At 38.1% G+C, this 12416-nt stretch overlaps 1 protein-coding gene across 1 annotated transcript in view; it reads right to left on the reverse strand.

The window, feature by feature from the left end:
* Positions 1-12416, reverse strand: part of DNAH14 (dynein axonemal heavy chain 14) — a 426387-nt gene that overhangs the window by 102047 nt on the left and 311924 nt on the right. The window contains exons 60-62 of the mRNA XM_037805786.1: positions 10577-10736; positions 6614-6745; positions 6153-6248 (exon numbers count right to left, since the gene is read on the reverse strand). Of these exons, the coding sequence (XP_037661714.1) occupies positions 6153-6248; positions 6614-6745; positions 10577-10736 (388 nt within the window). The remainder of the gene's footprint in view (positions 1-6152; positions 6249-6613; positions 6746-10576; positions 10737-12416) is intronic.

The raw sequence follows: 12416 nt of genomic DNA on the forward strand, positions 1-12416 counted from the left end.
AAACTATCTAGTAGGAGATAACAGTGGCTTGAACCAGGGTGGTCAAAGGGTTATAATGGGGACAATCAAAAGTAGTTGAAGGTAAAACCAACAGGATTGATGATGAATTGGATGGAGGGCAATTGTGGGAGAAAGATAGGAGTTAAGGGTGATTCCAAGGTTTTGGGCCTGAGCAGGTATAAGAATTGTGTTACCATTAACTGCGATCAAAGAGACAGCAGGTAGGGCAGGTTTGGGGGTGGGAGGAAGATCAGGAGTTCAGTTTTGGAGATGCTGGGTGTGAGAGTCTACTGTATACCCAAGTGGCTATGCTGAGTACATAGTTGGATATATGAATCTCAGGTTCAGGAAAGTGTCTGGGTTAGAAAAATATATAAGTCATCAGCATAGATATATAGTATATAACGTTACAATACAGGACGAGATCACCAAGGTAATGAGTGTAGATAGAGGAGAGAAGAAGTCCAAAGACTGAGTCCTGGAGTACTCCAGGAGTAACATTATCTGTCTTTAAAGAATTGAGGGAATACATTAATGAAAACAATTGCACCTGGTACTTTTTAAGACTGGAGTGAGGTTAGTTCTTTGATAACTTTTTTTAAATAACAATTTTTTGAGATATAATTCACACACCATAAAATTCATCCTTTTAAAGTGTACAATTCAATGGTTTTCAGTATATTCATAAAGTTAAGCAACCATCATGACACCAATTTTAGAATATTTTCATCACCCCCAAAGAAATCTCGTATCCATTAAAAGTCACTCCCCATTTCCTGTCCCTAGCCTAGGCAACCACTAATCTATTATTCTCTGTCTCTATGGATTTGCCTGTTTGGACATTTCATATAAATGGAATTGTACACTTATAATGTATTCAAGGTTCATCCATGTTGTAGCATGTATCAGTACTTCATTTCTTTTTATTGCTGAATAAAATTCCATTTTAACTTTTTTAAATGTAATTTTATTGAAATATATTCACATACCATACAATCATCCAAAGTGTGAAACAGTTGTTCACAGTATCATCATATAGTTGTGCATTCATCACCACAGTTTTTGAACATTTTCATTACTCCAAAAAATAAAAATTAGAATAAAAATAAAAGTAAAAGAATACCCAAAACATCCCATACCCCCACTCCTCCATATTGTTCATTTACTTTTTTCCCCATTTTTCTACTCTTTTGTCCATACACTGGGTAAAGAGAGTGTGAGCCATAAGGTTTTCACAATCACACAGTCACACCATATGAGCTAAATAGTTACATGATCACCTTCAAGAATCAAGGATACTGGATTGCAGATCAACAGTTTCAGATATTTCCTTCTAACTATTCTAATAAACTAAAAACTAAAAAGGGATATCTACATAATGCATAAGAGTCATCTCCAGAATGACCTCTCGACTCCATTTGAAATCTCTCAGTCCCTGAAACTTATTTTGTTTCAATTCTCTTCCCCCTTTGGTCCAGAAAGCTTTCTCAGTCACATGATGCAGGGTCCAGGCTCACCCCTGGGAGTCATAGCCCACGTTGCCAAGGAGAGTTACACCCCTGTGGGTCATGTCCCACGCAGGGGGGAGGGCAGTGGGTTTACTTGTCAAGTTGGCTTAGAGAGAGAGGCCACATCTGAGCATCTCTTCCTTTGGTCCTGCACAGAAGCCAGAGCTTTAAAACGCAGTTAATATTATCCTGTACCCTTCAGTCTGATCCATCCCAATCTCAACCAAGTCCATTTCGTTCATGTCTCCAATCACAGTCTGAACTCCTTTTCAGCCTCTTTAACAGTTTATTCATGGGGTGATGTTGACCCTCACAGCTGCCAAATTCTGGCTCTGAGTCCCAGGCCCCACACAGACACCCGAAGCTCCAGGGACTGATCATGTAATACACAACTCAGAATCTCAAAACCTTGAAATCACTGTTAAAGCTTATGAGTAAATGCTCTCAGATTCAATTCTCAGAGTTTACACATAATTATCAGTCCATATTAGTGAAGCATTATAACATTTGCCTTTTCATTTCTGGCTTATTTCACTCAACCCATGATCCTCACGGTTCATTCATTTCATTGCATACCTCACAAATTCATTCCTTCTTGCTGCTCCCTCATGCAAACATTTTATATTTGTGTATTTAATCAGACTCATTGACCACTCTAGTTTTCACTAAGATATACAGTCCCGGTCTTTATCTTCTATCTTTCCTTCTGGTGTCATACAGACCCCTAACATTCCTCTTTCAACCATATTCACAGTCATCTTTCTTCTGTGTACTTACAATATTGTGCTACCATCACACAGTATTGTGCTATCCATTTCTAGATCTGCACAATTAATCCTCTAGAACATCTGATACTCCTTCAACAACAAATGCCCGATCTCTACCCTCTTTCTATCACCTGATATCTTCATTTCTACACTCTTCTCCAAACCTCTCTCTCCTCTTTTCCCATCTGTCTGCAGCACTCCCTAATTGAGTATTTCCTGTAGAGGAGGTCTCCTGTTCAAGAACTTTCTCAGTGTCTGTTTATCTGTAAATATTTTAAACTATTCTTCATTTTTGAAGGATGGTTTTACGGATATAGGATTCTTGGTTGGCAGTTTTTCTCTTTCAGTATCTTGAATATGTCATACCATTGTCTTCTTGCCTCCATGGTTTCTGCTGAGAGAGCTGCACTTAGTCTTACTGAGCTTCCCTTGTATGTGATGGATTGCTTTTCTCTTGCTGCTTTCAGGATTCTCTCTTTGTCTTTGACATTTGAAAATCTGATTAGTAAGTGTCCTGGAGTAGTTCTACTTGGATCAATTCTGTTCGGAGTAGGCTGTGCTTCTTGGACCTGTAATTTTACATCTTTCATAAGAGTTGGGAAATTTTCATTGATTATTTCCTCTATTATTCCTTCTGCTGCTTTTTTCCTTCTCTTCTCCTTCTGGGATATCTATAACACATATATTCATGTGCTTCAGGTTGTCCTTCAGTTCCCTGACACCCTGCTCACATTCTTTTCCCTATCTGTTCCTTGTGTGTGCAGGATTTCAGATGTTCTGTCCTCCATCTCACTGATCTTTTTGTCTGCCTCTCTAAGTCTGTTTTTGTATGTCTCCATTGTGTTTTTCATCTCTTCTATTGTGCCTTTCATTCCCATAAGTTCTACCATTTGTTTTTTCAAGCTTATGAATTCTTCCTGAATCTCAGTTGAAATGTTAGCTTCTTCCTTTGACTAGACCATATCTTCCTATTTCATAACATGGCTTGTGATCTTTTGCTGGCGTCTTGGCATCTGACTTTCTTGATTGGTTTATTCTGGAGGTTATTGTCTCTCTTTTGCCTAAAGTTTTCTTATTGGTTGACTTTGATCTCTATCTTTTCTTTTTTCTCTCCCTGGCTAGTGGTCAGATTGACTCTGCCCCCCAGTCTTCCCCCCAAAATCAGGTGTCCACTGTGGCCTGCCACAGGGATGGGAGGTAGGCTCTGGGCACCCAGCAAATTCACTATGGGTGGTAATACAAATCTGCTGGCTTACACTGGTGCTCTATTTTCCACCAGCTAGCAAGTCCTAGGTTTGTTTTGGGGCCCTGCTTTAACAGTTGGGTCTTCCCTATTTCTCAGCCAAAATAGAGCTGGATTCCATGCAGGCCACGTAGACTGTCCAGCAGATGGCACTGTTCGGTAACTTAATTGTTCTCAGAGTCTGTTTTGCCTCCAAGCACAGGCTTTGTCTGACCTAGCTGGTTGAGACTTGAGGATTCCTATGCTCTCACTCCCCCCCCAGGCCCTAGGTTCTGAGTTCTCTGAGGGAGGGCTGCCACTTGAGCTGGGCCCTGGCCCCTCTTTTCTTAGGGAAGATGCACCCCCCAGAGAGTTATCTTCTATACTTGAATTCCTTCTTTGTCTCTCTCTCTTAACTCCACTTTTGCCTAGGTCAGCACTGACAACTGAAAATGCCTGAGACTTTCTCTAATGAGCTGCTTAGAATGAGAGAAAAAAAAAGGAAGAAGAACAAAAGCCACTTTTCAGAACCAGTCCTCAGCCCCTCAGTTTTGCTGGTTGACCAGTGTTTGTACCCAGTTTTCTGTGCCCCTTTTCTTGGGACATAGCCATTTTCCAGTATTCTGAGCTCAGCCATCTCCAAAAGCCTCTGTTTTTATTTAGTTATGTATTTTTTTTCTTCAGCCTTGCCTCCTTTCTACAGGAAGGGACCTCAGATTCCTCTTGCTCAGGGCTTATCTATGCTTGTAACTTGTATTCAATAGTCCAAATTTGTTAAATTAAAACTGCAATTGGAGTTTGGTTGAGCTACACTCCCTTGTTCCCCACAGGGACTGCCTCTTTTTCCCACAGCGAAGTTTTGCAACTCAGCCTGCCATGCTAGGGGGAGGGGTGTTGGTCCGCAGTTTTTACTTACAATTTTTATGCTGCGATCTCAGCCATTCCACCCATTCCTAACTGGTGTATGATATGTAAACAGTCACAGATGTCCCCCAACAGTTGTTCCAGACTATTTACTAACTGTTCCTAGCTATTTACTAGTTGCTCTAGAGGACTAACTAAATTTCACACCTCTCTATGTCACCATCTTGCCCCACCTCCCATTTTGTTAACTTTTGAAATCCATGATATTTGGTTTATTTAGACTTTCAGTTTTTTTAAATTGACCTTTAGTGTCTAAGACTTTTCTGGAAAACCAGGCACATCATTTAGTTTTTCAAATTCATCCTTACCTGGGTCTATTTCATTTACTAACTTGTGTGGGGGGAAGAAATAGGGCTGGTGTTCAGTGGTATAAACACTGATGTAGGCACAGCAGTTGTTAAAATATTGAATATTTCTCTACTGGTTGTTAAATAGTCCTGTCCTGTGTCTCAGGACTTCCACCACTGCTATACCCCCGCCCTGGCCCCATACTCCCTCTTCATAACTCAGCTGGAGGCCTCTAAGACCCTCCAAATCTCCAAGTACAATAGCTTTGCTGTAACTTCTAAAAAGGAACTCCATCGTAAAACAAAAACAAAGCAGGTTAACTGTTTGGTATATAAGGAGGTCCATTCTGATTGGTTGGTCCTGTGCCACACTGTTGCTAAATATTTGGATATCACTCTAAGATAGAGCTATTTTATAGTATAGGAGTTAAGCAATGTGGACTTTAGCATTAGAAGAACCCGGTTTAGAATATGGTGGTCAGGGGTGGGCCTCACTGAAAAGGAGATATTTGAGCAAAGTCTTAAAGAAGGAGGACAGGGAGGGAGCCATTTAGTAGCTACCAACATTAAGTATCTTGACATCTTAAGCAAATTACAAAATCTTTCAAACTCAGTTTTTTCAGTTGTAAACATCAACCTCTAAAGGGTGTTTTGAGGATTAAATGAGTTAAGGTATAAAAAGTACCAGCATATTGCCTGGAACATATTAGTATTTAATAAAATGTGAGTTATTATCAGCACATATATGTAAATAAAACTATATATAAGCTACAATAAAATATTAGCAATAAAACATCAATATAAAATAAATTCAATTAAAAATTGTTGTTAATTGCTTTAGAAACATCCAATACTTTCTGTATAACTGAATTTATAAGAAATACCTATGGGCCTAGGTGGGTAACAACAAAAGCTTGAAGTGGGTTAAGGGCCCATGTTCCACCTAGAGGGACAACACCAGCTGATTATAGCCAAGTGAGAATGCTATCCCAGGGTTGCCAGATCTTCTGATTTTTCAAGACAAGATAGAAATTCAGATTTTAAATGAAATCCCCCAATTTTTAAAAGTTGAGAACTATATCAAAATATAAAGGAAAAAAAGAAAGACTATAAAGGTCAAACAAAAGCTGTCTATGGGTTGAAAATGCCTGCTAGGTTGCTATCTCTACAGTGTATTGTAAGTAAAAACTTAGTAAGTAAGTAATACAGATTAAGTGCAGTTTTAGGAACACAGACCGATAATTTGATTATGTGGCAGGCCCTGACTAAGACACATTACCTTATATTCCTTCACTTAATCCTCACAATCTCTTCAGTAGCTAAATTATTATCCCCATTTTATCTTTAACAAAGAAGCTCTATGGAGATAATTATTTTTTCCTGATAGTTTTGTCTAGCTCATAAAGGTACTGAGAGTTTAACAAATAAAAAATATATTTCTTACCAGCAGTAAACCTCTTTGCTTTTCAGTCAACCTCTGCTGTGCAATTTTCAGAACTCTTTGAGCTTCAGCTACTTTGATTTGTTTAGGGCCAACAACCTTAAAAGGAATGTCATAGCATTTAAATATTTTAAAAAAATCAGATTTACTGTTAAAAATGTTTGAAAGACATTTATAGGTGTCAACTCTTAAACTTTCCTGAAATTATGGGTACAAAAAGGATTTAAAGTAACCAATTATGGTAAAACATATTAAAACAAAAAAACATAAAGTTGTTAGAAGTAAAGGAATTTAATAGGAATACCTTGTATATGTGTGAATTATCATCAAAGTTTGATTAAAGTGGCTTTCATTCTGTATTCTTTACACAGAAGCTCATTTGAACATTGTTAAATATAAGTAAGTTATTTTTGGGACTTTGAGTGTCACTTTCAAATCATTATAGATAGGAAGAAAAAGCATACCTTCTGTACTTCATGGTAGTTATTCAAAGCTATGACCCACTGGCACATAGAGCAACAAGCAACAGAAACTAGAGCAATCTTGTTTGGGTTGAAATCAGGCAAACTTAAAATTTTTTTCAGCTTTAGGAAAGCCTAGAAAGAATACAGTTCATGTATTACATGAGAAATGCTATGTAGATCTGAAGTTTTCCTTCATCGCATTAGAATGAAATTTTATTTCATAGAAGGAATGCTCAAATAATCTTTACAACAGTAGAATCAAAGGCACATACCTGGATATAAAATAATATCAGTATCAATATTTTTTTAAGAGAAGAAGAGAAACCACTATTATAAGCATCCTGTTATTGCTATTGTTGTTTAGTAGCTTTGCTATAGTTTCTAGAGAGGAAGTTCATTTTAAAACAAAAACAAAACAGGTTAACTTTCTGCAGCTTTGGGGAATTTGGTGTATAAGGAGGTCTGCAATATCCTTGCATACTTTAGGTGTAAGATAACTGGGAATACAATTCTCAGTTCATTATTGGTGTTCATATTGTCACTTAAAAATGCTTTCATGTTTATCATAATTTCTTTAGATGAACTATTAGTTATTTTCAGCTTGAGAGATCTGTTTAAACAAAACCACAGGAAATCACATTTGCTAAGAATGCTTCAGAGAGAGTAGTTGCATTAATTCATGAAAAACATGAGTATCAATACTAACACTCAGCTAAAAAATTCACCTGGTTCATATACTACCTGTATTAGTTAGTGTTCTCTAGGGAAACAGAACCAACAAGAGAGAGCTGTAAATATAAGATTTTATAAAAATGTCTCACACAACTGTGGGGAGGCACGAATCCAAATTCAGTAGGGCAGGATGCACAAGTCCAAATTCCATAGGGCAGGCATTGAACTGGCAATTCTGATAAAGGTGTCTGATGAACTCCTCAGGAGACATTGGCTAGCTGAAGAAGAAATGAAGGTTCTGTCTCTTCTCCTTAAAAAGTCTTCAACTGATTGGATTAAATCCAGCTGACTGAGTTCTCTCATTGCGGAAGACACACACTTCATTGATGCATCAGCCACAGAAGTAGTCAATTGACTGATGATTTAATAAACCAGCTTTCTGGTTTATTAACCAGCCACAAATGTCCTTGCAGTAATGGTTAGGCCAGTGCTTGTTTGACCAGACACCTGGGCACCATCAACTGGCCAAGTTGACACATAAACCTAACTACCACAGTCCCCCTCTTGTCAATCTGGCAGCTATACACATCACCTTAAACCATACTTAATCTCTAAACAGAACACAATAACAGACATATGTTTCACCTAACAATACTCAGCTGTCCTGTGTACAACCAGAAATGCACTAAATCTCTCCAGAATAGGGTGCAAGTCCTTGGGTAACATTGACTCTTAAACTTGATTTCCTATAATTTAAATACTCTGAAAAGAATAATACTGTCATAACAAAACCAGGAGGAAATATTCATGCCATCATAGTCCTCGTTTCTGTAACTGAGTCACGTGGCCGTAGTTCATATTTATCACTACCTTCTTCTGCTACCCATTCCATGTTCCCTTTACCCTCAACAAGCACTTCAACTGGTCGTGGTTCTTTGCCTGGTGGGGTGACCCAAACCTTCATTCCTGAAGTTTCTTGGCCATTGGTAGGCCTGCCTGGATTGGGTTGTTGCAGTTTTCCATTGACTTTAATCACAGGGCATGGTAGAACTAAGAGACACCCTAGGGGATTTCCTGTATTCCAGGAAAACTCTTCTTTACCTCCATTGTGTAGTTGCAGTGCTATTTCTGCTTGATAGTCAGGATCAGTCACCCCAACCAGTACAGTAATCCCCTTCTGTGCCTGTTGATTCAGAGGCATGAGAAGCCCAAAGAGTCCAGGTGGCAGTCTTAACTTCCAGTTCAATGGGATTATTGTTGTGTTTCCTGGTGAAAGCACTCCTCTTTTTGGAACTAAGACTTGTAGACCAGCAGAGCTTAAGCTTGCAGGGACGGGAAGCAAAACATATTCCTAGTAGATCAATAGGAGTGATAGTGAGTGGTGCTACTTCTGTTCTACCCCTCATCCATTTAAAAAACCATTCCAACATGTTTGGTATTTGCAAACTCAGCAGCACCTCACTTCTCTGGCACCAAAATCTGTTCCAGTTTGCTGGAGCTGCTGTTATGCAAAATACCAGAAACGGATTGGCTTTTATAAAAGGGATTTATTAAGTTACAAATTTACAGTTCTAATGTCATCAAAGTGTCCAAACTAAGGCATCAGCAAGTTGATACCTTCATGGTGAGATGGCCAATGGCATCCGGAAAACCTGTTAGCTGGGAAGGCATGTGGCTGGTGTCTGCTGATCCCAGGCTGTGTTCCAGCTCCTCTCTCAGCTCCTGAGTGTTCCTGGTTCTTTTTCCCAGGACAGTTTTCTCTAAGTGCCTGGAGGTCCTGTCTTAACATATCCCAGAGCAATCTGCATCTCCAAGTATCTCTAAGCGTCAGTGTCAGCAAGCATCTGGGCCCTTGTGGCTCCTTTGAAAGGACTCCAGTAAACCAATCAAGACCCGCCCCGAATGGCCAGGGCCAAATCTCCATGGAAACATTCAATCAAGAGGTCACACCCTAATCAAAAAGATTAATCAATCTGCCACCACAAGATTGCATTAAAGAATATGGCCTTTTTGAGGGGACATAATATATCCAAACTGGCACAGTACCCTATACTTCCGAATAGCACAGAGCATCATTGTAATTAACTGGTTACATAATTTGCTATTCAGTATCTATCTTTCCTGTTACAATACAAGCTTTATAACATCAAGGAATATGTTGATTTTGTAAGCTACTCTATCCCAAGGACATCCATAATGTTTTTTTCTACAGAAAAGATGCTTCACAAATATTCATTGAATGAGTTAATGGATACTCACCCCTTCAGGTGAGAACAGTGCCGTTTATATGCCTAGAAATCTGTTTGTCTGTCCCTGAGTGTAACTATCAGTTCAGCTCCCATGTAATATCTCAGCTTGGATATTCTTCTAACTATCTCATTCCAAAGCCACATTTTTAGGTACTTGCTGCAGCAGCACCAACTTTCTAATATCAATATCCATATTAGTTTCCTGTGGCTGCTGTAACCAATTATCACAAACTGGGTGGCTTAAAACAATAGAAATTTATTCTTTTATAGTTCTGGAGGCCAGAATTTAAAAAAATTGATGTATTGCTAGGGCAGCATTTCCTCTGATGGCTCTAGAGAAGAATCCATTCCTTGTCTCTTCCAAGTCATTGTAACCTTTTGCCTATCTTGCCATACCGTTTTCTTTTTTCTACAAGACTCAACTCTCTAGGATGGCTGGCTGTACTCTACTGGTACCCTCAACTCTGGTGCTTGCCCAGGACTTTGGCCCTGTTCTCTTCCTCCTTGAAATCCTACAGCAAATCAACATACTTCTGAATTAAATCTGCTCCAGCAAAGCCCTTTAATAAGGTGTCCAGGCTATATTATTTCCTTTAATTTTTTCTTTGTCTACATCTTTTCCCACATGTATTAATATTCATAAAGTGTTCAGAACAGTGTCTGGCAATGCTATTATATAAATATTTGTTAAATAAATAGAAAAAAACATAGACACCTTTATCCACCAGTCACACTTTCCTAATATAATGCAATCCAGCTAGAAAGACACCCCCCCCCCCCCCAACACACACATGTGTGTCCTCTTACTTCTCTCTTTTTCATTACTTAAAGAGATTCCGAGATATGGCATTTTCATATTGGGACATGTTGCTTTTCCTTGACACGTCCAGGAACAATTAAGTTTGGATATTCAACCTGCTTTCTGATTTTTAACTCTAATATTGTCTTCCAATTCTAACACAGAACAAACTCCTATTTGGCTCCTATAGTTTATGAATACCAAATGCATCAATTATACATCAAGTAGTGATCAACATTTTACCTTCTCAGGTATGCTATCTTTATCTAGGTTAATCAATTTTTTTAGGAAACCAGTTTCTGAAAGAAGTAACTTTGCTGTAGCCCAGTTAGGTTTCTTTTGCAGAAGAATACAAACTGCATTCATGACAGTCAGTACAAGGAAGGGAGGTCGTGTATATACTCTGTAAAAGATGATGAAAAATCTAATCAACTCACAATTGAAATCAAATGCATCTTTTAAACTATCTCAGAAGACAACATACACAGATTTTTAAAAGCATTTTGATAAGGTGAACTATTTGTCAACATACAGCTATTTCACTATTGGATATCTTTAAAAAATTAGCTATCTTTAATATATGGCTATCTTTGCTTTCAAGATGAAATATAGAATCTAAATATTTATAACACCTGCATTAGAGGCTGCTCTCTCTACTATAAAAGTATTTGGTGCAGAGTTCTTTTAAAGTAGGAACCTTCCTATTTAATTCAGGTGTTGATTTACTGATGACTACCTGACAGAGACACTGTATGTGTGTATATGGGGGAAAGGGTTAGCCCAATTCTTATGATATAAGAGGTATTTTAAGGTCTAACTACCCTTGAACATATCTCCAGACTTTTCTTCATTCTCACCTGAAATTCCTACCACAAATATCACTGTTACTTGGACAACAGATTCAGGGGAGCAAATTTGTTTCTCAAGTTACTAGTAATGTGTTCACATTGAAAGCTGCCTCCTGGCTATCTTCTAATAAACTGACTTAGACCACAGCACCACAAGCTGAGCAAGCCACGGGTCAGAATAACATTCAAAAACAAGTCCACTCAGGGTAATGAGCCTCCTAAAATGAAAATCTCAACAGACTTCTCAGAAGAAGGAAGGCAACAAAGTCAACTTTTCATGTATGACCTTATATACCTAGGTTCCCAAAAAGATCCTTCTGCCTTAAATTCACAATTAGAGGTTTATTTATTTGGATTTATTTTTATTCTCTTCAACAGTCTATTTTTTGAATGCAGATTTTTCAGGAGAAGTAAACCAAATCATTAACACCTTATTTTGGGCTAACTTATCAGGTGCTTTCCTAAGATTATCAGTCTAGCCTTTTTAACATAAGAAGAGAGACAACAATAGAGAAACTAGAAAAAGAAAAATAAGGTTCACAAAGGAGAATAAGAGCTTCTAAAACAAAATTGGATATTCAACCTGCTTTCTGGTTTTTTAACTCTAACATTGTCTTCCAATTCTAATACAGAATAAACTCCTAGTTGGCTCCTATAGTTTATAAATACCAAATACATAAATTATGCATCAAGTAGTGATCAACATTTTACCGTCTCAGGTATGCTGTCCTTATCTAGGTTAATCAATTTTTTTAGGAAGTTTGACTCTATTTAAAGCAAAAGACATGGGGATAATTAAGAAGAAATATAATATTTATGAAAATTTAAATGCAAATTAAGGGAAAATAGGATTCAATCGACTGTAATTCAATCTATGGGTCACCTTCCAGGATTCAAAGTGAGACCTGTCTACACTGGAAATCTGCTATATAGGCCTCCATTACTACATAGGAGCAGTCTGTCTGGTTAACCTAATCTGCATTTTCTATTATCTTCTTCCTTTTCTAGTGGTTAATATTGCAAAGTGACAAAGGATTGAATCATCATGGGGCAATCTTCTGCATTTTGATGGTGGAAACAGCAGCTCAGAAAGAGAATGGACTAAGCTGTGCATTTGCCAGATGTCTCTGCTACATATCCTATGACTAGCAACAAAGATCATATTGTAGGGCATCCCCATTGATGTGGCATTTTGAAATAGTGAAATGCACATTAGTATCACATGAGACAGTCTT

Source organism: Choloepus didactylus, chromosome 2 (assembly GCF_015220235.1).
Source record: "Choloepus didactylus isolate mChoDid1 chromosome 2, mChoDid1.pri, whole genome shotgun sequence".
Classification (NCBI taxonomy): domain Eukaryota; kingdom Metazoa; phylum Chordata; class Mammalia; order Pilosa; family Megalonychidae; genus Choloepus; species Choloepus didactylus.